The 24804-nt window shown below is 40.5% G+C and overlaps 1 protein-coding gene and 1 pseudogene across 1 annotated transcript in view; both read left to right on the top strand.

Moving 5' to 3' along the window:
• The window catches only part of ERICH6 (glutamate rich 6), a 69258-nt gene extending 62550 nt beyond the window's left edge, over positions 1-6708 (top strand). The window contains exon 14 of the mRNA XM_045583797.1: positions 6445-6708. Within this exon, the coding sequence (XP_045439753.1) occupies positions 6445-6708 (264 nt within the window). The remainder of the gene's footprint in view (positions 1-6444) is intronic.
• Positions 6709-19362: 12654 nt separating this feature from the next.
• LOC118722775 lies at positions 19363-20937 on the top strand (annotated as a pseudogene).
• The last annotated feature ends 3867 nt before the right edge of the window (positions 20938-24804 follow it).

Raw genomic sequence — 24804 nt, forward strand, 5'->3', positions numbered from 1 at the left:
TATTTTTCTAAGAATAAGTCCATTTCATCTAGGTTGTACATTTTGTTGGAGTAAAGTTGTTCATAGTATTTTTTTTAATAATCATTTGTATTTCTGTGGAATCTGTTTTTACTTCACCTCTTTCATTTCTGATTTTATTTGGGTCCTCTCTCTTTGCTTCTTGGTGAGCATGGATAGAGGTTCATCAATCTTGTTTTTCCTTTCAAAGAACCAGCTTTTGGTTTTGTTGATCTTTTGTATTGTTCTTTGGACTCTATGTCACTTATTTCTGCTCTATTCTTTATTATTTCCTTCCTTCCGCTTACACTGGGCTTTTCTTGTTACTCTCTTTCTAACACTTTGAGTTGTATGGTTAGATAATTTATTACCATTTTTCCTTGTTTTTTTGAGGTAGGCCTGAAGAGCTATGAACTTCCCTCTTTTATTGTGTCCCATAGATTTTGGATTATTGTGTTTTCATTGTCATGTGTTGCCTTGATGCTTTTCATTTCTTCTTTTATCTCATTGGTAATCCAGTCGTTGTTTAATAGCATGCTGTTTAGTCCCCAGGTGTTTAATTTTTCCATTGTTTTTATTGTAGTTGATTTCCAATTTTATGCCATTGTGATCTGAGAAGATGCTTGATATGATTTATATCTTCTTAAATTTAAAGAGACTTTGCCTGTGTCCCAATATGTGGTCTACCTTTGAAAATGTCTCATGTACACTTGAGAAGAATGTATATTCTGTGGCTTTGAGGTGGAATTTTCTGAAGATGTCAATTAATTAGATCTGATCTAGTGAGTCATTTAGGATTGCTGTTTCTTTGCTGACTTTTAGTTTTGAGGATTTATTCAGAGGTGTTAGTGGGGTATTAGAATCCCCTACTATGACTATATTGCTGTCAATCTCTCCCTTGATATCCTCCAGAAGTTGTTTTTTAATGTATTTGGGTGCTCCTGCTTTGGGTGCATATATAAACATATATAAACAAAACTAGAATTATATCTTTTGTTGAATTGCTCCCTTTAGTATTATGAAGTGGCCTTCCTTATCACTTATTATAGCTTTCATTTTGAGATTTAATTTGTCAGATATAAGTATTGCTACCCCATTTTTTTTTTCATTTCCATTTAACTAAAAAACCTTTTTTCATCCCTTCACCATCAGTCTGTGTGAGTTCTTTGTTCTGAAGTGGGTTTTCTGTAGACAGCAGATATATGGGTCATGTTTTCTTATCCATTCAGCTACCCTATGTCTATTGATTGGAGCATTTAATCCATTTACATTTAAAGTTATTATTGATAGATACTTGTTTGTTGCCATTTTTATTCTTTATGCCTGTGTTCCTTCTTCCCTTCCTATTTCTTCTTTTTACAGCTGACTCTGGGATTTCTTGCATTGCTGATTTGGTGGTCATAAACTCTTTTTGTCCTTTTTTGTTTGTGAAACTACTGCTTTCACCCACAACTTGATAGCCTTGCTGGGTACAGTTTTCTTGGATTCAGACCCTTGCTTTGCATGACTTCATATATTTCATTTCATTCCCTTCTGGCCTTATGTGTTTTTGTATAGAAATCAGTCAATAGTCTGATGGGAGATCCCTTGTAGTTACCTTTATGTCTCCCTGGCAGCCTTTAAGATTCTTGCTTTGTTGTTGGTGTTTGTCAATTTAATTATAATGTGAGTTGGTATCAGCTTTTTTGAGTTCATCTTGTTTGGGACTCTGTTAGCTTCTTGGACTTGTGTAAATTTTTTCTTTCCAATATCAGGGAAGTTTCTGTCATTATTTCTTCAAACAGGTGTTCTAATCATTGCTCAGTTTTCTCTCCCTCTGGTATCCCTATCATTCAGATGTTGTTTCATTTATGTCTTCCCAAAGTTCCCTTAGATTCTCCTGTCTTTTATGTATTTTTTTTTCCCCCAGTTGCTGCTCTGCTAGGGTATTTTTTTCTACCTTGTCTTCTAGCTCACTGATGCAGTCCTCTACTTCTTTTTGTCTACTGTTGATGCTTTCTATTGGATTCTTTATTGCGATGATATCATTCTTCATTTCTTCTTGGTCTTCATTTCCTCTTGGTTCTTACACATATTGTTGAATTTGTTTTCCATCCTTATTACCATTGCTCTGAATTTTTCCTCTGACGTATTGCTTGCCTCCATTTTGTTTACTTCCTTTTTCAGTGATTCCTCTTTTCTTTTATATGGGGGCTGTTTCTTTGTCTCCCCGTGTTCACTCCTCTCAGGGTGTCTGGTTATGTAGCTCTCTCTATTTTGCATTGAATCTCTCTAGGCAATCTCTGACCTTTCTGGCCACTGATTGTCTCACCAGCTGTGTTTAATTCACCAATTCTGGCTAGTTATTATTCTATTCAGCTGTTCCTTCTATCTGCTCTGCAGGACCCATCTGCATATTTGGCCACCACCTTGTCTCCCCCTGGACAAACTTTTTAGTTGCCCATGGCCAGGGAGGCTGGAATCTCAGTGTTGTGGGTTCACATCTGAGGCAATTGTTCCCTGGGTATTGTGGTTATAGGATCCTGGGAGATGTCTGAGGTCTCCCCTGTTGAAGCTAAGACTGGTCTTCTGATCTCAGCTGCTCTCTCCTTTAAGATGGTACAGTCTCTGTGGCAGAGCTGGATGTTCTGGGAGAGATTTTAGCAGTAGTAGAGGCTGCCCAGCCAGGGAAGCCTGGTCTGTCAGTCCCCAACAGTCCTGTGGAATATAACTGTCCCTCACTCAAAATACAGACACTCCCTGCATATCTATGCACTTTCCTTTTACTCTCTGACTCACACAGTATCTTGCAGCCTGCCATCCCATCATCTGCCATCTTGGCTCGATATATACATACATCTTTTTAAAATAAAAATTGGATTAAACTATACAGATTATATTGTTAGGGCTATTTATTTTTGTCTTCCAATTAATAAATACTAAAGGTTTTTTCATGTCTGCATTTCCCAGCATATTTGTCAATTTTATTTTTAAATATTATTTATAATATTTCCTATGTACTCTATGAGATTTCCTATGCTAAATCTAATGACCTCTTAGCAATTCACACACTGTTGCTCATTTTGTCCTCCACTGCTTCCAGGTCACTACTCTCCCTTGATTTTGCTTCCTTCTCATTTTCTTTGTTGGCTTTCTTCACTTCTTTTTCCCCCCCCAAATATTGAGAGCTTCCAGGGTTTTCCTTGGGCTTCTCTTGATGTCTTTGAGTCTGCTATCCTTACATATCTCTACATGCTGATAGCCCTTTTGTTTTGTCTACAGGGGAGACTGCCATGAACTTGACATATGCAAATCTCTGATTCCAAACGTGTACCTCTATTTGGTACCTAAGAGAACATTATTTTACTTACAAAAATTAGACTTGAAAGCTCACTCCACCTTTCATCTTCTCCATTTAAAAAAAAAATTAAAAAAACCCCAATACATTCAGGCCAAAGACTTTGAAGACTTTGAACTAGTTACCCTCCTTTCTGTTTCATAGCCCCACTTCTATTGTCTGCTAGTCCTATAAATCCTATGTCCAGTCTCTAAGACTTCTCACATCCTCCAATCTATCTCTCATGTCTGCCTCTCATATCTAATCTGTCTCTTGCATTGATTATTATACCAGCCTTCTAATAAATCTCCCTGCTTCAGGTCTTTATAAGTCTATTCCAACATAATAATTGGAGTGATACTTTGAAAACATAAGTCTGGCCAAAACTATCCAGTGGCTTCTAATCATATTCAGAGTAAGCCAAGGTCCTATAAAATACTGTACCTGACCTGGATTTTTTATTTCAATATGCCTTTTTATCATCGCCTGCTCCTTTTTGCTGTTCCTAGACAATCTCAGGCATGTACCTGCCACAGAGCTTTTGTACTTACTATTCCTTCAGCCTAAAATGTTGCTTTCACATTTAGCACATAGCTGCTGCCTCACTTCCTTCGGATTTCTGACCCATCCCATCTAATCAACAGCACCACATCCCCATCTCCACCCTGGCACTCTGAATGCCTCTTTGGCCCCTCTGCCACATGTTCTAATATGTAGTGCTCTACTTTGGCCTGAAAAGTTCCAGATTCAGTCCCAGTCAAGGGCACATGCCCAGGTTGCAGGCACCATCCCCAGTAGGGGGCATGCAGGAAGCAGCCAATCAATGATTCTCTCATCATTAATTGTTCCATCAATGATGTAACCAGGGATTGAGCCTGAAACCATGTGCCCTGAACTGGAATTGAACCAGAAAACTTTTTGTGCATGGGACAATGCCCAACCAGCTGAGCCACACAGAGCATATTTTTCCTACTATTTCTACCAGATTTTTCTTTGTATATCTTGAAACTCTATATTATGAAATTAAAGATGTTGACAATCTTCCTGGTGAGTTGTGCCCCTTACCCCTGTGCCAGCTTCCACCTCACTTATTTGCTCTTTAGCTATGATCATTATTTGACTCAGCGTATCAGTGAGGGGTGTTGGAGGGTTGTCATTGTTTTTTGTTTTTTGTTTTTACATATTTTAATATCAAGGTGTATTATATGCAGTTTCTCTCTTAGTGGTCTTTGGCTTAAACACTATTCCATCTGATGTTAAATTGCTACACCTGCTTTCTTTAGTTAGCATCTGCTAGGTGCATTGTTTCCATCCTTGGACTTTCAAACCTTTTTATCTAGTTTTGAGGTGGATGTGTCTTTTGTAAACAACATTAAGATGGATTTTGTTGCTTTCCTTAACCTAACAGAACCAATCTTTTTTAAAAATATATTTTGATTTTTTTTTTTACATAGAGGAAGAAAGAGGGACAGAGAACTAGAAACATTGATAAGAGAGAAACATGCCCAAGGTACATGCCCTTGACCAGAATCAAACCTGGGACCCTTCAGTCCATAGGCCAACACTCTATCCACTGAGCCAAACTGGTCAGGGCAGAAACAATCTTTTAATACATTCTATTTTCATGGTTACTCTAAAACTGTTAACTATCTTTTTTATACGAATAGAATTAATTTCCAGGTTCTCTAGTTATTTCTTTTCCTTAACACTCTCAATAGCCAATATTTTCTTATATAATCTCCCTCTGGCTCCTAATTGTACCCTTGAATACAAGCATCTCTGACAGGTAAACCTGGTGCCTCTCTGTCATGGCCTCAAATTTCCTCAGGTTTTTGGTGATTGTTGGTGTGCATTTCTTTTTGTGTTTGAGAATCTCTGCTTTCCTGCATGTTCTGCTCACTGAAGTTTGCTTCTGATAACTGTGGAGAAGAGGCATGTGCCACTGAGGGGTCGAAGGCTAGTCCCATGCCAGGCTCTCAGCCCCAAGTGGGGCTCAACACAGAGGAGAGGACGAGGGCTACCTCCCTACTGGCATCCTCACATTTACCTCAGGGTCCCTCCCACTTCTCATTTCTGTTGACTTGGAGCTCAAAAAGGGTGTGTTTTGGGTTAGTGGTTTCAGTTGGTCATTTATCTCTCTGGATATGGTCCCATCTGCTTTTTTATATTTAGGAATTTCTCAAGGTTATTTCTGATGATGAAAGTTTTTCCTATTTTCTAGAACCATTATTGATTTGTTCTTTTAAAAAAGTTTTATCATTTTATGAGACTTTAAATTGAAAGGAAGTTAAAAATGCTGATCAATTCTTGCTGCTCACCAGTCTCATATTTCTCTCTCCGTCCCTCCCTTCCTCTCCTCCTTCCTTTCATTTCGTGGGGGGAGGGGTGAAAATGCAGAATAGTACTGTGAGTTCTGGTGTCTTTTGCAGGTAAGTGGTCACTCAGCTTGCAGAGGGTAGTGGTTTAGCTTCTGGTTAGCCTGCCCACTGAACCGTCACCCCCGGGAGCTGCAGCCTGGATGCTCCTCGTGCAAGGCTGTGGAGCAGACCCCATCGCCTTCCCTGCAGCTGCACAGCAACACCAGCCGGAATTACCAAAGGCTGTGAGAAAGTGGAGAGAGCAGAGGCCAAGGAAGGTTAATGTGGAAAGGCCTCCTGGAGGGAGGTCACCTTTAGGAGAAGGGATGAAGTTGTAGTCATCCCAGTCCTTCTTCAAAACCCCGCTGGGGTGCGCCCTCCTCTGAGGAGGGCTGCCATCAGTGTCCTCCAAGCCCCCAGGCCAGCGCTCACAATGCTCTCCCCAACTTGGTGTTTCCCAGGGAGGAACTAGGTTCAGCATCTTTGTGCTCCCCACAATATATGCTGGTCAAATTATTTGAATAAATTGTAAGCACTTGAAAGTGTCCAAATTCTGTTTGCTTTGGCCTGCTTGAATCTCTCAAGACTCCACAGCATTGCAGCCCATTTCTCCTCCAGGTCAGAGTAACACCCTACCTCTGTATATAGATAATTAGACTCAAGGGAATCCAACCCCAAATTAGTTCCGCCACCAGCCTCCCCATCTCCTTGGGTTCACGGGCACCTTCCCACTCTGGGTCCTCAGCTTTCCTTCTCTTTCCCTTTGCTGAACAGTTGTTAAAACCTGAGGAGATTCCAGTTCTCCAGTACGTGAGCGGGGATGACCTTCTTCTGCTGGCCATTTTAATAAAGATCCGACGCCTGTTTCATAAACTTGAAGGATGTGTGAATTTTCCCTCTGGCCAGGTTTGGGAGAAATTAAAGCAACCTTCCTACCTTTCTTCACTTTCTGTAAAACTAATGGCCCTTTGTCACAATTCCAGTGTAAAGACAGACACCAAAACAACAATAGAAGCTCTAATAAATGAAAAAATTTAACTAAGTATGATGGTGCTTTCATTTGTTTCATTGACTTTTTTTTTAAGGAGAGGGTGCAAGAGATTTCAAGAAGAGTACATAAGATGAGTAGGAAAGACCAAGAAACAGGCTTTATTATAAATTTAGAACACATCCTGAGTCATCGCTGGTTTACATTGTTGGGAGGGGAAAACAGCCTCACTTTCGGGATAGCAGAGAATGAGCAAATCAGCAAGTGTCCGTGTCAACTAGAGTTCTATCCGGGGAAACAGAAAACAGGGAGGGGTCGGACATTTCCAAAACCATCCTGAAGGCTGGGGAAGTGAAGGCCAAGAAAAACCCCACTGGCTTTCAGCAAATCTGAAGTGAGAGGATCTCAGGAAGCTAACAGCAAGGAAGTGAGGGTGGCAGGAGCTCTCCTGGAAGAGCTGCCCCTCCCATTGGAGCGTGAGACTAACAATAAATTAACAGGCTAGGCCACTACCTGACCCTCCGCCCTCCTGCTTCTCTCGCACCTTGGCAAACCTCAGGCAAGTACCTCTTGCTGGGGAATCAACTGGAACTGCTGGCAAAGGATTTTAGAGCATTGTGTATTTCCCCTTCCAAGGGAAGGGTCGGGGGTGCTGCTGAGTCTGCAAGGACAGCCCAGCACAGTTTCTTCTGCTCAATGGCAAAGTTGTTAGAGAACAACGAAGAGTTGAGAGCGGGGATGTCCTTGGAGCACCTGCACACCGCCTTTCTGAACTTCCCGGGCTTCTCAGTTCCCTGTTCTTTTCTTTTATATATTATAATAGTTTTATTAGAGTGAAATGGCCCAAAGCTATTATCCAACTTTATTTTTTTATTATAGTTGACATACAATATTATATTAGTTTCAAGTGTACAATATAGTGATTCAGCATTAACTTACCTTACAACATGATCACCACAATAAGCCTAGTAACCATTTGTCACCATAGATAGTGATTATTATTAACTTTATTCCCTATGCTTTACAGTATATCCCCATGACTTACATTATAACTGGAAGTTTGTACTTCTTAATCCCCTTCTCCTTTTTTGACCAACACCTTGTTCTCTGGGAGAGGGAGAAATGTAGTTTGAGGGGCCATTCCTTATAGTGAATTCCAAATTTGATGCTAAATGCACAAGAGGGATTAAGCCTATCAACCACTCACCAATTAGTGTGAAGTACTAAGTTAGGAATGGACGGTAAAGGAGTAAATAGAATAATGGGGTATTTCTGGGAAGCCTGAGTGCTGTGCAGTAGGAAGTAGGAACCAACAAGGAAGGAGTTGAGCCTTCGCTGCAGGATGGGGCCTAATTCTTGGTATTAAGCCATTTGCCATCTTTTATGTTGTTGTTGCCTTTAGTTAGCTTGCTTTATAAGAACTCTGTTAACATTGAAGGTTTAATTTTATTATTATTTTTTTTTATTTTTATACTTGCTAATCTCCCCTGCTGTCTTTGTGAAAAAAGAGGTTAGAAGGCTTATGTCTGGATCAACACTAAATCTCTCTTTTCTGTTTTTGACTTTTGCCTCTTCCTTTTCATTTATGATGGAATTTTAGTATCAAATAAGATAGAAATATTCAATTAATATTTAATATTTATTTAGTGGATCGGGCCTAAACGGGCAGTCAGACACCCCTCTCACAATCCAGGACTTCTGGCTCCCAATTGCTCACCTGCCTGCCTTCCTGATTGCCCCTAACCGGAAGAGAGAGGGATAGAAAGCTAGAAACATTGATGAGAGAGAAACATCGATCAACTGCCTCTTGCACACCCCCTTCTGGGGGTGTGCCTACAACCAAGGTACATGCTCTTGACCAGGATTGAACTCGGGACCTTTCAGTCCACAGGCTGACACTCTATCCACTGAGCCAAACTGGTTTCGGCTGCAGTGAGTTTCTTTCTGGGACAATAGTTCTTTTGAGACCCAATTTCAATGTCAAACAGTTCTTTATGTGTACATGTCAGCAATGATATTTCATTTCTGGATGGTGGGCAAATGGTGGTAATGCAGGTCCAACCCTCTCTGGTTTGATCCTGAGCAACCTGCAGTGACACACAGTTGCTGACTGCTATTATGGCAAGGTGTCATCAGGTCTTCCATCTCTGGACTGCTTCTCTTCTGTCTTCATGGTTGGAGTAGTCCTGTCAATTCCTCTCTGTTGCCACATGGTCTCAGAGTTTTTTCTGAAAATATAGAAACATATTCTCGACCAAAAGTTAATAAAGAAATATTTTCTATAAATTTTACTTGGGATCTTTTTTTATTTTTTGCCCAAATGATTTTCCTCTGTCTTGTTTTGACACCATGTGTGTTTTTCATGGGTGTCTTGCTGATAGCATTACAATTAATTTTCTAAAGTACAAATTTTCTAGATGTAATTTACTTACAGGATATTTTTTCTTACATGATATTCTTCTACTTTCCCCCTTTTTGATTTAAATATTAGGAAGCTTTTGAAAATCTTGTAATGTCGTCTTGATAGCTTTTAAATTTTAATTTTTGCACTTTAATATGAATGCTTTAGGTTCATTTCCTATTGTGAGATTTTATCCTAAGATGAACTACCAATAAAAATTTTAGTTAACACTTTAGGAACAGTTTTTTGTCCAGTGCAATTAGTTTTTCTAGAATATTTGCTTATTTCAATTAGCCAATTTAAATGAGCCTGAAAACTTGTCTACTATTTTACTGTCAATTTTATTACTCTAAAACAATCTTATTTTACCGTGTAAATATTAGGGGAAAGGATTATTTGCCTTCTTGAGTAGGCCCTGAACATTCCTGGTGCTAGGCTGGATTTAGATATTAAAAACCCACTTCCCCACACCATGTTTACAAGACAACTCAAACAAGTCTTGTTGTAGTGCGAGGGCAGCTACTGTCAGCCATGTCTCTGTCTTTTACCCAGTCCCGATTTGAGCTGGGCATGGGAAGTTAAGCTGCATGGGGGCAGGAAACTCACTCAGCAGGGGTGAGGTTTCAGGAGCCTGCAAAGTTTTGGGGGTGAGGGTCTGTGCCCCACCTCAGTTGACCCCCAAGTTCTCTCCTAATGGCCCCTCTGCGACTGTGGCTATCTTAGGTTGTTCCTTCCCTGAGGAATCTTACCCACCATTGGCTAACCAGCCATCCTCTGAGGCCAAACAGGGTGATGTGTGATTCAGTTCTGTCTCCTTGGTATCTTATGCCCCTGTGGCCTCCATGTCCAGCTCCTGCCTTCGTATCCCCTCACCTGCTGGAAGGGCCGCAACACTAATCACATATCTTGGGGAACCCGGGTTTCTTCTCCAGGGAGGGCCCAGCTCGCCCCAGTGGATGAGAGACAGATTCATGGTACCAGTCATCACAAGGCTTCAACCTCAACATGAACAGAAAGCTCAGGCAGCAGCTGTGGGCAATTGGATTGTGAGAAGAGGGTCCCTCTTGGCCAAAAGAGCAAGAGAGGCCAATGTAGAATGCTCAGGTGCCTTCCCAGGAGGCCCTCTACACAATGGAAGGGATTAAATCCTTTCATGTCCTTTTTAAATTGCTGCCAGACATTCAAAGAGTTAATTGTAAGTTTGCTTGGGATAATTGTATATTATGCTGTTGTAATTTTAGAATATCAAGAGATGTGTTACCTTTGTCTTCAAGCACCAAAAAGATGATTTTTTATTGATCCCCAAGTTTTCAGGGTACTATTATAAGTAATTGGGGTAACACAAATCTGGGGAAAAATTTTAATGACATTGTAGAATAATATGTAAGGATATTCTTTGTTCTAGGCCATGGCAATTCCATTTCATGCTGGCTGTCCATTTGTTTTTCAATGGACCAGGTCTTACTTACATTTTCTGCACCTCTCCCAGAGGCTAGTAGTGATAATAGTGACACCCTTTTGTTGGTGTCCACACAAGCCAGAAACCTCTCTCTAATTTTATGCACAAAAGGGGCAGTGTTTTGATTTTGTGTCATACAAAAGGGAAGCTGGGTGGAGACCCCTGTGTAACAAATATATATGTTTTGGACCTGGCCAGGGTGGCTCCGTGGTTGAGATTCAACCTATACACCAGGAGGTCACGGTTCAATTCCTGGTCAGGGTACATGTCCAGGTTGTAGGCCCCATCCCCAGTATGGGGCACACATGAGGCAGCCACTCTCATCATTGGTGTTTCCATCTCTCTCTCCCTCTCTTTTTCTCTGTGAAATCAATGAAAATATGTACATTTTTTTAAAAATGATTTTACACAACTAGCATGGCTCAGTGGTTCAATTTCTGGTCAGGGCACATGCCTGGATTTCAGGCTCAATCCCCAGTAGGGGCCATGCAAGAGTCAGCTAATCAATGATTTTCATCGTTGATGTTTCTCTCTATCTCTCTTCCCTGTACCCTCCTCTCTGAAATAAAAAAATATTTACCCTACTAGGGATTGAGCCCGCAACCCAGGCATGTGCCCTGGCCAGAATTGAACCGTAACCTCCTGGTTCATAGGTCGATGCTCAAGCATTGAGCCACATTGGCCAGGCCCAAATGATTCTTCAAGAATTCTTGTGACCAAAAGGTGATATGACAGCTTTCCATGAATTCTATAACAAAATAAGGTCTAGGAGACAGGATAAAATGACTCTTCATATTGATATACTGCTTACAGTTGAAGTCTTACATAATCCTGCAAATTCCTAGCAACTCTAAAACTGAAAGATGGGAGTTCTTAGGTCTCACAGATAACCAGGTAGTGAATCTGGATCTTCAGACCCCACCTCCAATGTTCTTCCCTCTTTCCTCATCTGTTACTCTTTGCCCAGGGCCTACATGTTAAAGCAGAAATTGTCCTGGGGCAAGGCCCAGCTCTACCAACTAGCTTGTGCCCTTGGAACAGTTACTTAACCACCATGAGGCTCAGTTCTCTCTCTGTAAACTAAAAAGGAAGAAATCAACAGAGTGACCATTACAGAGAACGCATGCCCTCTGCCCTGCCTGTTGTAAGCTATGCCCAGTGATGGGAACCATGTGATTATTACAGAGCCTGGAACAGCTTGTGCAGAGGTTCTAGCCTATCATTTATACAGTACTGACCAAACCAGGGAATGCAACCACCTTTCTTCTGAAGACAGAAATGGATTATATTGTAGAATTGGGTTAATTTGATTAAATAATCAATAGGAACTGAAACCTACTGTCTAAATGGAGTGGTTTAATTATTGCTATAAAGTAAGCTATATTAATAAATATTAAAAATAGTGAAGGTGATTTTGTACCATACCAACATTTTTTTCTCCTTTATCAACAAAGAATCCATTCAAAAAGTGTTGTATGAAGCACATCCACATGTTTTTGCAGGCTTTATTATCAATCCTAAAGCAGATAAAGTTGTATATATGGATCAAATTATGCCTCATTAAATTATAAAGATAAGATTTAAAATAAATTACAATCTAGGCATAGCTGGGTGGCTCAGTTTGTTGGAGCATCAACTCATACACCAAAGTTTCAACCCAGGCCAGGCTGTGCATGGGAGGCAAACAATCCATGTTTCTCTCTCACATCTATGTTTTTCTCTCTGTTTCTCTCTCTCAAGTCAATAATGATAATTTAAAAAAACATAGAGGGGAAGATTAAAAATAAAAATAAAAATAATAATAAAATAAATTACATTTTAATGAATAGCCCTTGGCCATCCAGAAGCAATCCTTCTAGACGAATGATCTTCAAATTTTTCCTTTCTCAAGTCCTTCAAAATTAATGTTAAGTGCCCAGCCTGTTTTGTCTTCAGGATGGAAAATATAGTGTCAGACAGCACTTAATGTGTTAACAAAAATTTTGTCGTGTTCTAAAGGATAATTTTATTGGAACCAATTAATATTTTTTCACTCAAAATTGTGAAGATGAAGCATGAAATTGTTAATGTAAAATAGGAGGAAAGGGAAGCTGGTCTTCAAGAATTTGTGTCTCCAGGTTTTTACTGGTATAAAATCCATGTCAATCCTATAGCTAGTCAAAGAAGAATGATGAAAATAAGAAAATTTTTATTTCTGCCGGGACTGGTTTGACTCAGTGGATAGAGCGTCGGCCTACGGACTAAAAGGTCCCGGATTCGATTCCTGTCCAGGGCATGTACCTTGGTTGCAGGCACATCCCCAGTAGGGGGTGTGCAGGAGGCAGCTTATTGATGATTCTCTCTCATCAATGTTTCTAACTCTCTATCCCTCTCTCTTTCTGTGAAAAATCAATAAAATATATTTTTTAAGAAAATCTTTATTTCAAACAGGTTCAGTGGTACGTGTGCTAAAGCAGCAGCTGGCTGAAGCAGTTTCATTTCAAACAGCTTATCTATATACTGTATATGTATAGAAGCCCAGCGACCATTATGGCAGAATGACTGGAACAATCAGAATGACCAGTCACTATGACATGCACTGACCAACTCAGGGCAGATGCTTAACACAGGAGCCAGGCTCACTGCTGGTGAGTGCAGCAGCAGTGGCTGGAGCCTCTCCCACCTCCTTGGCAGTGCTAAGGAGCAGTGAACCAAGTGATAAGGAGTGAGCAGGCGGGTGGCAAGGAGCAAGGGGTCCCAGATTGTGAAAGGGATGTTTGACTGATAGTTGGGTCCTGGATTGCGAGAGGGTATACGCCAGGCTGAGGGCTGCCCTTCCTCCCCTATGAATAAATTTTGTGCTTTAGGCCTTTAGTCCTATATAATAAAAGCCGAAAAGGTCTCCTCAGGCAGTCATTCAACTGGGAGGCTGGGAGTTTGGCTGCTCACTATGATGTGCGCTGACCACCAGAAGGCTGTGTGGAACATGGTGGGTGCTGGCTATATGCTATGACCTCTCGCTGGCTATCTGGGGGCAGGGGTAATGGGGTTGGAGGTGTGGTGAGAATATGGGGTGCCCATCGAGCTCACTCTCATTCCCCCTGCTATTCTCCCCCAGGACGCCAGGGCTTATGAGCCGGGGAAGCCCTTGCGCTCAGATGCTAGGCATCCACGAGGAGCCCACCTAGCACCCGCATGGCCTCTTCCAGGTAAGGTAGGCCACAGCTGCTGGGAGCACAGGGGCCAGTCTGTGAAGCCTGCCAGGAGAGAGTGCACTGCCTGCCCAGCTTCCACGTGGCACCACTGGGTGGCCCAGAGGCCCACGCTGCGCACCAGCCCATGTTGTCTGGTTGTGCTCACCACATTTCCTCAAGGGGACTCAGGCGCTGTGACTCAGGCGGAGGAGGGTGCGCAGGGGCCCAAGGGCCCAGGTGCTGCCCAGGGCCAGAGGTCATCTGTGACCTGCCTTCCCACACCAAACGCTTGCGCTCCAATCTCCAAATAGGCATAGGGACTGCACCTGTGCATGAATATCATACACTGGGCCTCTAGTGCTATATAATAAGAGTAATATGCAAATTAACTGTCGCTCGGCTATACCCAAAAGCCACGCCCACCAGCCAATCAGAGCAAGTATGCAAATTAACTTCAACCAAGATGGCTTTGGCCACAGAGAGCAGGAGGGAGGCCTAGGTTTCCCTGTCAATGGAGGAAGCCAAGATTTCCACACACCCTGGCAGGCTCAGGCCTTCACTCCAGGCTACAAAGTTTCAATTACAAAAGATACATAAATTCCAACAGAAATGGCGGCCACCACTGAGTGGGCAGGAGGGTTGGCTCCACTCCAGGATACAAAGTTTCAATTGTAGAAGATAAACCAGGGCCTCCACTTAGATCACCACGAGTGTGGCTGGCCTGTAAACCACCACAGGCCCCTCTCCCAGGCCGCCCAATAACCCTGATCTGGGACACCCTTCAGGGCAAACCAGCTGGCTTCCACCCATGCACTAGGCCTCTATCCTATCTAATAAAAGAGTAATATGCAGATTGACCATCACTCCAACACACAAGATGGCTGTCCTCAATTGGTCAAAGATCCTGCCCCCTGTGGACACAAGATGGCCACCACAAGATGGCCAGCAAGGGAGGGCAGTTGGGAGGGACCTGGCCTGCAAGGGAGGGCAGTTAGGGGTGACCAGGCTGGCAGAGGAGAGAAGTTGGGGGCAAACGGGCTGGTAGGGGAGCAGTTAGATGTCAATCAGGCTGGCATGGGAGTGGTTAGGGAGTGATCAGGCTGAAGACAGAAGCAGTTGGGGGCAATCAGAAAAGCAGGCAGGGGAGCAGTTGGTAGCCAGCAGTCCTGGATTGTGAGAGGGATGTCAGATTGGAGAGAGTGCAGGCTGGGCTGAGGGGACCCCCGCACCCCATGGACAAATTTCATGCACTGGGCCTCTAGTTAAACTATAAGATATTATAGGAAAGAATCCCATGCTATATTCCCTTTATATTTCTCCCACAATTAGCCCATGAAAGTCATTCCTAACAAATATTTAAGACTTGACTGTAGGTCTCAAGAAAGCATGAAATTTGAATTCTAATCTTGACTCTTATTAACTGTGTGACCAGGGCAACCTACTTAAGTGAACCCTTAAACACTATTGTGGAGTCCATGATACATATCTTTGTGATGATATAAAGATAAATGTATGCAGACCATGCAGTGCAGTCCCTGGCCCATGCATGGTGTCCAGTTACTGCCTGGCTTAGGCCTGGAGAAAGTCCCAAGGTGAATTCTCTGAAGAAAAAAGGCCACTTGGGCAGTGGTTATGGGGGGAACTGGCCCTAAGCTTCCCAGTGCCCAGAAACTGCCCTTCTCATAGCAGTGTGTTCTGTGGTGCACCAAGGCGGTCAGGGAAACAGGAGTCCTGGCTGCCCTAACATAGTCACTAAAAATTTGTTTTAAATGCATGTTTTCCTCTGCATAGTTTTCAGTTGACATCTATAATGATTTATCATAAATTTAAGCAGTTGTGAAGAATGTAATTTTCAATGTATTATAAATCGTGACATTTTTTAATAAAACATCCTATATAATAAAAGGCTAATATGCAAATTGTCTCCTTGACCAGAAATTTGACCAGGAAGCAGGACCATCCAGCCAACTGCCTTCGGCAACCTCCCCCTGGCTGGCCCCAACCCTGATTGCTCCTCCTCCCCCACCCAATTGGGGGCAGGGCCATTCAGCCAACCTCCTATGTCCCCTCTCCCCAGGCCATGCATGAATTCATGCACCGGGCCTCTAGTTATTTTATAAAATAAATCCAATGGTGCTGAAACCGGTTTGGCTCAGTGGTGGAGCATCGGTCTGTGGACTGAAGGGTCCCGGGTTCAATTCCGGTCAAGGGCATGTGCCTTGGTTGCAGGCACATCCCCAGTGGGGGGTGTGCAGGAGGCGGCTGGTCAACTTTTCTCTCTCATCGACATTTCTAGCTCTCTAACTCACTCTTCCTCTCTGTAAAAATTCATTAAAATATATTTTAAATAAATAAATCCAATGGAATTTAAATACAATAACAATGATACCCACATTATACATTGAAAATTATATTAACTAGCTCTTCTTCAACATTCTATTTTTTTGGTTTTTGAACTTATCACTTTCTACTTCTTCCAAAGAAGTTTTTTGGACTATGATATTTTTATGCTTAAAGATGAATTATTAGTTATTTGCTTACAATTATTGACCACAAAAAGTACATAATTATTTGTAAAATTTTAAACTTTACTTTCTATGACCTCACAGCTCTAAGTGTTCAAAAATTATTTTGATTGAGTTAACATCACATTAGTAGCACATAATTGATCAAAACAACATGACACTCACAACCTCTTTTTGTAAATAAAGTGTTCATGAGACACTGTCATGCTCATTTGCTTACATATGGTAAAAACAACAACAAAACCAACAAGACAAATTTTTATAAGTTGAAAGTAAAATTTCAATGAAAATTTATGACTCACCTCTTAAAATTTGGTTAAAAACAAAGAATTGCAAATCACTTGACAGTCATCTTCAAACTGGCAGTTGTCAGTTAATTTACAGCCCCCAGCCACTAGTACATAAGTTGGTAGAAGAAAGCTTTTCTCACAATAGTGTGTGTGTGTGTGTAATTGTATCTTAGTATTCATGATTAAGAACCCCCTCCATTTTGTACCTCACATGGGTGGAAAATTGAATGAAGAATATTTGGGGTGTCAATTTAACCTGGATATTCAGCTAAAGTTCAACCCTTAGAGAAGCCTTCACCCCTAGGGGTCCTTATAGCCCCTTTTTGAAGATCACTATTCTCTCCATTTTGGTGTGTATTTTTAAATTTTCACATAATAAGTAAAACAAAACAAAACAAAACAAAAAACCATATTACACACACACACACACACACACACACAAACACACACACATATTTATACACATATGTACTCGGATAGCCAGATTCCACCACTGGATTCTAATTTTAAGTTGGTCTGGGATGTATCAATAGATGGGTATCAGGAGTTTTTTAAAGTTCCATGCAGCTGATGCTAAACTTCAAACAATTGATGACTAGATTAGGGATAAAATAAAGGAGAAAAATCAGCTCCCTAAAAGTATAATTGGCACAGATTCCTGCCTACACTGGCACCATCACCAAGTGTGATGTCAGCAGGGCCTTTTTTTTCCCTTTGAGCTGGAAGGAAAAACCATCGCCTGTCCCATGAAAACCTCTGGAACAGGGCAGTTGCCTGGGAATTTGAAGACAGGGAAGGATTGGTTCTTACTGACAGCCTTAGACTCAAAAAAAAAAAAAAAAAAAAGTGCTTTATCAAATCACTTTTTTTTTTTTTTTTTTTTTTTTTTTTAAGAATCAATGCATTCATTTAAAGTGCAGCATCATTTCATTATTTCTTTATTGCAGGGCATTCTATTCCTTTAGAAGCAATGTCTTGTTTTTCCATGGCTGTTCTAAAGATTTTTCTTTTCATTTTTGGTTTCCAAAAGATAGAAAAACAATAGAAAAAAAATCAACAAAATCATAGTTGATTGCTTAAAAATATCAACAAAATTGGCAAGCCTTTAGCTAGATGGGCAAAGGGAAAAAAGAGAAAAGACTCAAATAACTTAAAACAGGAAGAAAAGAGGAGACATCATTACCAAAGTTACAGAAATACTGTGAATGTTAACAAATTGGATAATTTTAGTGAAATGGACAAATTCCCAGGAATACACAAAATACTGAAACCAACCTAAGAATAAAAAAAGTATTTGGCCTATAAGAGATCAAGTTAGAAATATTGATATTAACACTTCCACAAAGGAAAACTCAGTCTTAGATGGCTATCCTGGTGAATTTTACCAAACATTCAGAGGAATTAATATTAATTCTCCACAAATTATTCCTAAAAATATAAGAGTAGTGGACACATATCAACCTTCCTTATAAGGTCAGTATTACCCTAATCCAAATCAGACAAAGATAGCATAAGGAAAGAAACTAAAAGATCTCTTTTGATGAAGAGAGATGTAAAAATTCTCAACAAATGACAGTGAACCAAATCCAGCAACATATAAAAAAAAAATTATACACCATGACCAAGTGAAATTTATCTCAGGAATATAGGTTGGTTTAACATCTAAAAATCAATTAATGTAATAGACAATAGTATGGAATAAAGGGGTAAAATATGGTCATTTCAATAAATGCTAAGTGGTCTGGTCACATATAAGAATCAACCACTGAATGCATAATAAAATCTAAAATCATTTTTAAAATAAAGGAAACAAGTTACAGAGGCAGAGTCAGGTTTAGGGAGTTAGCCCAGGATGAGGTGCCACTGCCCAATGATCTGCTGACTCCAAGTCTCGTAAGGACCCTTAGAGATTAGAAGAAAGCAGAAGCACACGTCTAAGGAAAGGAGGATGGGTGAGCATGAGAAAGGGGAGGGGGGGCAGCTAAGTCCCTTGCCTTAAGGGTTTTTATCTCTTCTAAAGGTGGCGAGTTTTAGGGAATATCTCAGGGTAGGGTCTCAACAGAATATTCAACAGCTTTCCAGGTGTGTCCATGCTGACAGTCCAAAATGAGTGTACGGATAGGGGAATTTAGTATCATTATCGGGTTAGTTTCACTGCTTTCTTATACCTTGTGTCTGTGTCTAATTGGGCTTTTTTTGTTTATTCCCCTGACTTCATTGCCTCTGGGGTTTGGCTGGCACTAATGGCATCAATGGGCCTCCATTATCTATCTGCTTGATCAGGGACTTAAACTACTCACTCACTCTGTGGTTGGGCAAGAGAGGTATAAACTATCTGCTCTTAGGTGTCCTTGATTAGGGAAGGTAAGATCTTACAATTTATTAGCAAGTTAACTGCTGGGCCTTGTTTAACTATTTTATCTCATGTTCCCTCATTTCATTCACCAAGGAATTTTCCTAGCTTCTTACTATCCTGCCTCAACACTACAAGTAGAAGGCAGTGAAAGATGGGGTGCAAATGCCATGACACTTCCAGAAGAAAGTGGAGTCAGAATTTGGCACCATAAAATAAAAAAAATAAAGGAAACATAAAATCCCAAGAATTGACCACTTGGCCCATGTCCCGGTCTATCTCTGCCTGAAAAAAAAAAAACTTGCTTTCATTCTCATTTGACTTGTTCTTGAAAATTTTCTTATACAAATCAAGAGCTTGAAGGTGGCCTGACACAAAAAAGGTCCTGAATCATGCCAGGGCAGAGCCATCCCCCAACTCTGGTCTGATGAAAGAATCATAATTTCTGTAGAAATCTGCATATGCCTTTCTTGATTCAGTCACAGCAAACATAGAAAGCTCCAGCTCCAGGGGATACAATGATCCCTCCAATAATATGAAATCACAGACCCTGGTTCAAAGGCCAAACATCTGAGGTTTCATCAAAGTACTGAAAGACATGGTAGTTAACATTCTCAACACCATCTTTCCTAATGAAGACATGGTGCATTAAAAATCTGTATTTTCATACCTTCAAAATAGTGTCTTATCTCCAGATCCAATGGTCTATTAAAAGATGAAACCTAGCCAAAACTGGTTTGGCTCAGTGGATAGAGCATTGGCCTGCAGACTGAAGGGTCCCAGGTTCGATTCCAGTCAAGGGCATGTAACTTGGTTGCGGGCACATCCCCAGTAGGGGGTGTGCAGGAGGCAGCTGATAGATGTTTCTTTCTCATCGATGTTTCTAACTCTCTATCCCTCTCCCTTCCTCTCTGTAAAAAATCAATAAAATATATTTTTTTAAAAAAAGATGAAATCTAAATTTCCAGGGCCCACTGCACCTGTGAACAGGTGGAGGGGTGGGCTGGCCCGGGCTTCGGCCTCAAGCGTCGGGAAATGGCTGAGGGGGAGGGGGGCAGGCTGGAAGATGGTTCCTTGGATCTATCCCAAAGTGTTGAAGACGATTTTTTACTGGACACCCAGCATCTTTCACATTATTCCTTACATGCTCATTTTAGACCCAGATTCCATCCTCTTCCAAGTCATTATAGCACATCTTCTCCTGCTAATACATGTTATTTTAGCATTTTTATTATAACAGGTGTGCTTTGTTCTTATCCTAATCCAAATGAGGATAAGTGCCCAGGAAACTACACCAACCCACTGAAAGTTCAGATAGTCAAAATCCTTGGAAAAGTTATTTTGTGCATTCTGCATTTCCTTCTTGAGCGCTACATTCAGTATCACCACAGCAAAGTAAGAAACCGAGGCTATCACATGACCTACCAATCGACAAGGCATCTTAAAAGACTTGCATTAATGATACACTCCATGGCAGCACTGCTCTCCTCCTCACACTGTGCATACAGCATTCCTTCCCAGAGCCCAGCAGGTTGTATCTTGACCTCATTCTGGCCATCCTGGCCCTGGAACTGATCTGTTCCCTGACATGTCATCTCCACATTGAAGGTTCGAAAATTTTAATAAAGACAAACCACAGCCTGATATACTTGAAGAAAAAGTCCATGCTTACCCTAGCAATATTACTTCAGAGACTGGATTCTGGACTATTTCAAGTTTAGAAGAAATTATTGAAAAGCAAGGAGACATAACAGTATACCTGAAGAGATACAATGCACTGTTGAGTAAGCAGTTGGCTTTCACTTCCTCAGATCTAGGGTCTCATTCAAATTGAATGTGAGAGAGTTCAAGGTCAAGACAGCAACTGCAGAAGGATCCAGGCTAATACAAGACTGACCACCTGTCAAACTGTCATAGAAAATTGCAGCTTTTGCAGAGTGACATTTTACCACTCTTGTAGGGTACCTGAATTTGGTTCTCACCTGTGTGGCTGTATAATATGTAGAACTTGTGGATTATGTGATGGTAACTTGTCAAGCCTTGATATCTCAGAATGTCTGTTTTACACATTTTGAGATAATTTAACTGCCTGGCTTATCCTAGGACCAAAGGTAGAATTTAAACATCTACGCCAACACTTCTTCCATATGACATAATCCTATTGATAATTTGGCTACTTATAGAAAGAGGCTTATTATTTAAAACAGGGATTTGAGCCAAAAACCGGTTTGGCTCAGTGGATAGAGCATCGGCCTGTGGACTGAAGGGTACCAGGTTCAATTCCGGTCAAGGGCATATACCTTGGTTGCGGCACATCCCCAGTGGGGAGTGTGCAGGAGGCAGCTAATAGATGTTTCTGATGTTTCTCTCTCTCTCATCGATGTTTCTAACTCTCTGCCCCTCTCTCTTCCTCTCTGTAAAAAAATCAATAAAATATATTTAAAAAATAAAAATAAAACAGGGATTTGATCAAATGAGTTTGTCCCATTTTTAAACTGATGAGAGAAGACATTTCCTGTGTTAATGATTCCTCCAATGGTGCCTTCTCATATAGTTTATATGCTTGTGTAGTATTTATTGGATGGCAGGTTGTCCCTTGTAACATTTATAAAGAAGTTTGTCACTGTAGGATCAAATTCTCACTAAGATGATTTACTATGCAAACTCCTGCAGTTTTCCATTGTCCAGAAATAAGATATGAAGATTACTTGGATCAGTGTTAGACTAACCACTATTGTCTATTAACTCTATAATATCTTCTACTGTAAACACTTTAAACTTTCTATTTTGCCCTCTTCAGGAAGTTGCCATGCATTTCAGTATTGACTATGTACCTTCACTGGATCAGAATGTTCAGTGATAGTAAAGGGATCTTCTGTGGTTTTGTCTAAAAAGAAAGGACACCTCTTTTAGTCTTGGATCATACTTAAAAATAAAATGCCTTATCAACTTCTATATTGATACTAAACTTATGTAATTTTTCAGATACACTGAGATACTTTTAGCCTGGCTGGCATGGTTCAGCGATTGAGCATCAACCAATGAACCAGGAGGTCACGGTTCAATTCTGGGTCAGGGCATGTCCAGGTTGTGGGCTTGATCCCCAGGGTGGGGGGTGTAGGAGACAACTGACCAATGATTTTTTTCTTCTTTTGCCTTCTCTGAAATCAATAAAAATTTTTAAAAATGTGAACCATTTGGAAAAAAAAGATGAAATCTAGCAGCATTTTCATATATATATGTATATACATATACATATATATATACACACACACACACACACACATTTAATATTTAGGGGGGAAATGTCATCAGCATATTTCTCTGCAAACAGACCTGCCCATAGCAACCATAACCAAAGGAGTAGCTTTGTTTCTTTTTTTTTTCTCTTAAGTTGCTAGTACACAAACTAAATGAGTATAGCCAGTGGCTCAAGGGAGTGTTGGTAGCAACCTGCTGGCCAGATTCCAATACTGTTATTAACCAAGTCAAGCAACCCAATGCTAGCTCTACCCATTTCAATAATTCCCAAATAGCAAAGAACTTGGTATGAGCAGCTTATAAACACAAAGCCATAAATAAACTTGTCTACATCAATTATGATTAAGAAGGAGATTGAGTGGAGTAAAGAGTTAATGATAAAATTATTTGAATTGATATCAAGTGAGAAATACAATCCAAAGGAATGTGACCCAATTTACATGAGAGTACATTTCTGTTTATCCAAGCTCTTATTTCTTCCCCATCCCTCCTAGCCCCACTTAGATGAAGAGTTCTGATAATCACATTTTAATCCCTGATGCCAACTCTACATTGGATTTTTCAGTGACATGAATCAATAAATCCTTTGTATGTGGGAGGGGGTTAGTAATTAAGCTCAGACTGGCTTTCCCTGATAATTCAGAGCTCTATCATGATTACTACAATAAAATAAGTTTGCAATTTATCTATTTAAAACTATTAAAAATTTAAAGATTTGTTTTATGTGAATATAAAGATCAGTTATCATTATAAAATATAAGCATAATGCAAACATGTTTTCTCCTTTACTCTAGAACAGTGGTTGGCAAACTCATTAGTCAACAGAGCCAAATTGAAAAATGATTGAAATTTCTTTTGAGAGCCAAATTTTTAAAACTTAAACTTCTAATGCCAGTTCTTCAAAATAGACTCACCCAGGCCATGGTATTTTGTGGAAGAGCCACACTTAAGAGGCCAAAGAGCCGCATATGGCTCTCTAGCTGCAGTTTGCTGACCACGGCTCTAGAAAATCTAGCAATTCACACCAGTTATTTTACTAAAAAATTTAACATTTCCTTTTAAAACATCCATCCAGCCGAAACGGGTTTGGCTCAGTGGATAGAACATTGGCCTGTGGACTGAAGGGTCCCAGGTTCAATTCTGGTCGGGGACATGTACATTGGTTGCGGGCACAGGAGGCAGCTGGTCGATGTTTCTCTCTCATCGGTGTTTCTGGCTCTGTATCTCTCCCCCTTCCTCTCTGTAAAAAATCAGTAAAATATATTTTAATTAAAACATCCATCCAAAAATATATACAAAATACTAACCAAAGGTAAAAAAACATATCACATAAATTAATTGGAACAATGAAGTCCTCAACTTGTTTCCTTAGAAACATAATCTGTGATGAGAGAAGACTTGGCTTGGGGTGGTGCACACACAATTCAATATACAGATGATATATTATAGAATTATACACCTGAAACCTATGTGGTTGTATTAACCAGTATCACTCCAATAAATTCAATAAAAAATAAAAACATCTTACCTGAAATCAAATAATATAAAATGTCAAGTGTAATTGAAAATTTTTAAAATACATTAAAAAAGAAACACTCTTCCTCTCATCTCACTTTTTCTTTTGAGTTCCAATTTTATTGAATTTTTGTTTTTCTATAAAGATAAAAGAAAAAATTTCCTTCTGTCCCATGAACTAACTACATTTTCTTCCTGGTGAGTCCTAAGTCTGGTGTTCTCTGAGGTATAGTGCTCCTCGGTGTGGACCACAGACTGAGAGCATCCACACTATCAGGAAGCTTGGTTGAAATGCAAATTATCGGGTCCCAGTTCAGACCAACTGAATCAACACCTCTAAGGATGGGATCCAGGGATTTGTACCAATGATTTTTAGGCACACTCAATTTTAAAAACCACTGCTTGCTGGAGTATGCTTACAGTTACCACATGGTTTTCTTTTATCTTGTTCCTGCTTAACTTAGGCAACAGAAGAGATTCTATTGAGTCTTGATTGAGAGTGGATGACATAAGATTCATCCCACAGTAGGTGAGACCAGTTAATATTTTTCTTCGGGGTCCTTTTCAGAGCTAGATCTATTTCTATTTGCTTCTCTGCAGCCAAGAGAAAAGGAGCCAGGGACTGTAAAGAAAAAAAAAAACCTTGGCTGAAATTTTAAAAAATATCTGAACATTGTTCTCTCTTCTAGAACTATTAAATTGTCTATACCAGTTAAGAGGAAAACACCCTTATTTTATTTCTCTCCATATTTAGAGATGATAGTATGACTTTCTCAGAAATTGTGGATGTTGGAGGTAAAGATGAGAAATGGCTCATTTTTGTTCCACCGCCAGCACAGAAGCCACCAGAGCTGATGACAGCTCAGCAACACTGAAGCACAGTGGACTGCGGAGGAAGTAGTTTTAAGATCCAAGAGTAGTGGGAGTTGAGTGCCAGACTTTGGGTTAGCATGGGTTGATTTAAGAAGACATTACAGCCCTAGCTCCAGTGGTCAGCAAACCGCGGCTCTACACGGTAACATTTAGTCTAGTCCAGTGGTCGGCAAACTCATTAGTCAAAAGAGCCGCAAACCTCGGCTCATGAGCCACATGTGGCTGGCGAGCCACAGTTTGCCGACCACTGGACTAGCCAGTTTTGCACAGTGGATAGTCAGCCTGCGGACCAATGG

Source organism: Pipistrellus kuhlii, unplaced genomic scaffold (genome assembly GCF_014108245.1).
Source record: "Pipistrellus kuhlii isolate mPipKuh1 unplaced genomic scaffold, mPipKuh1.p scaffold_m20_p_2, whole genome shotgun sequence".
Classification (NCBI taxonomy): Eukaryota; Metazoa; Chordata; class Mammalia; order Chiroptera; family Vespertilionidae; genus Pipistrellus; species Pipistrellus kuhlii.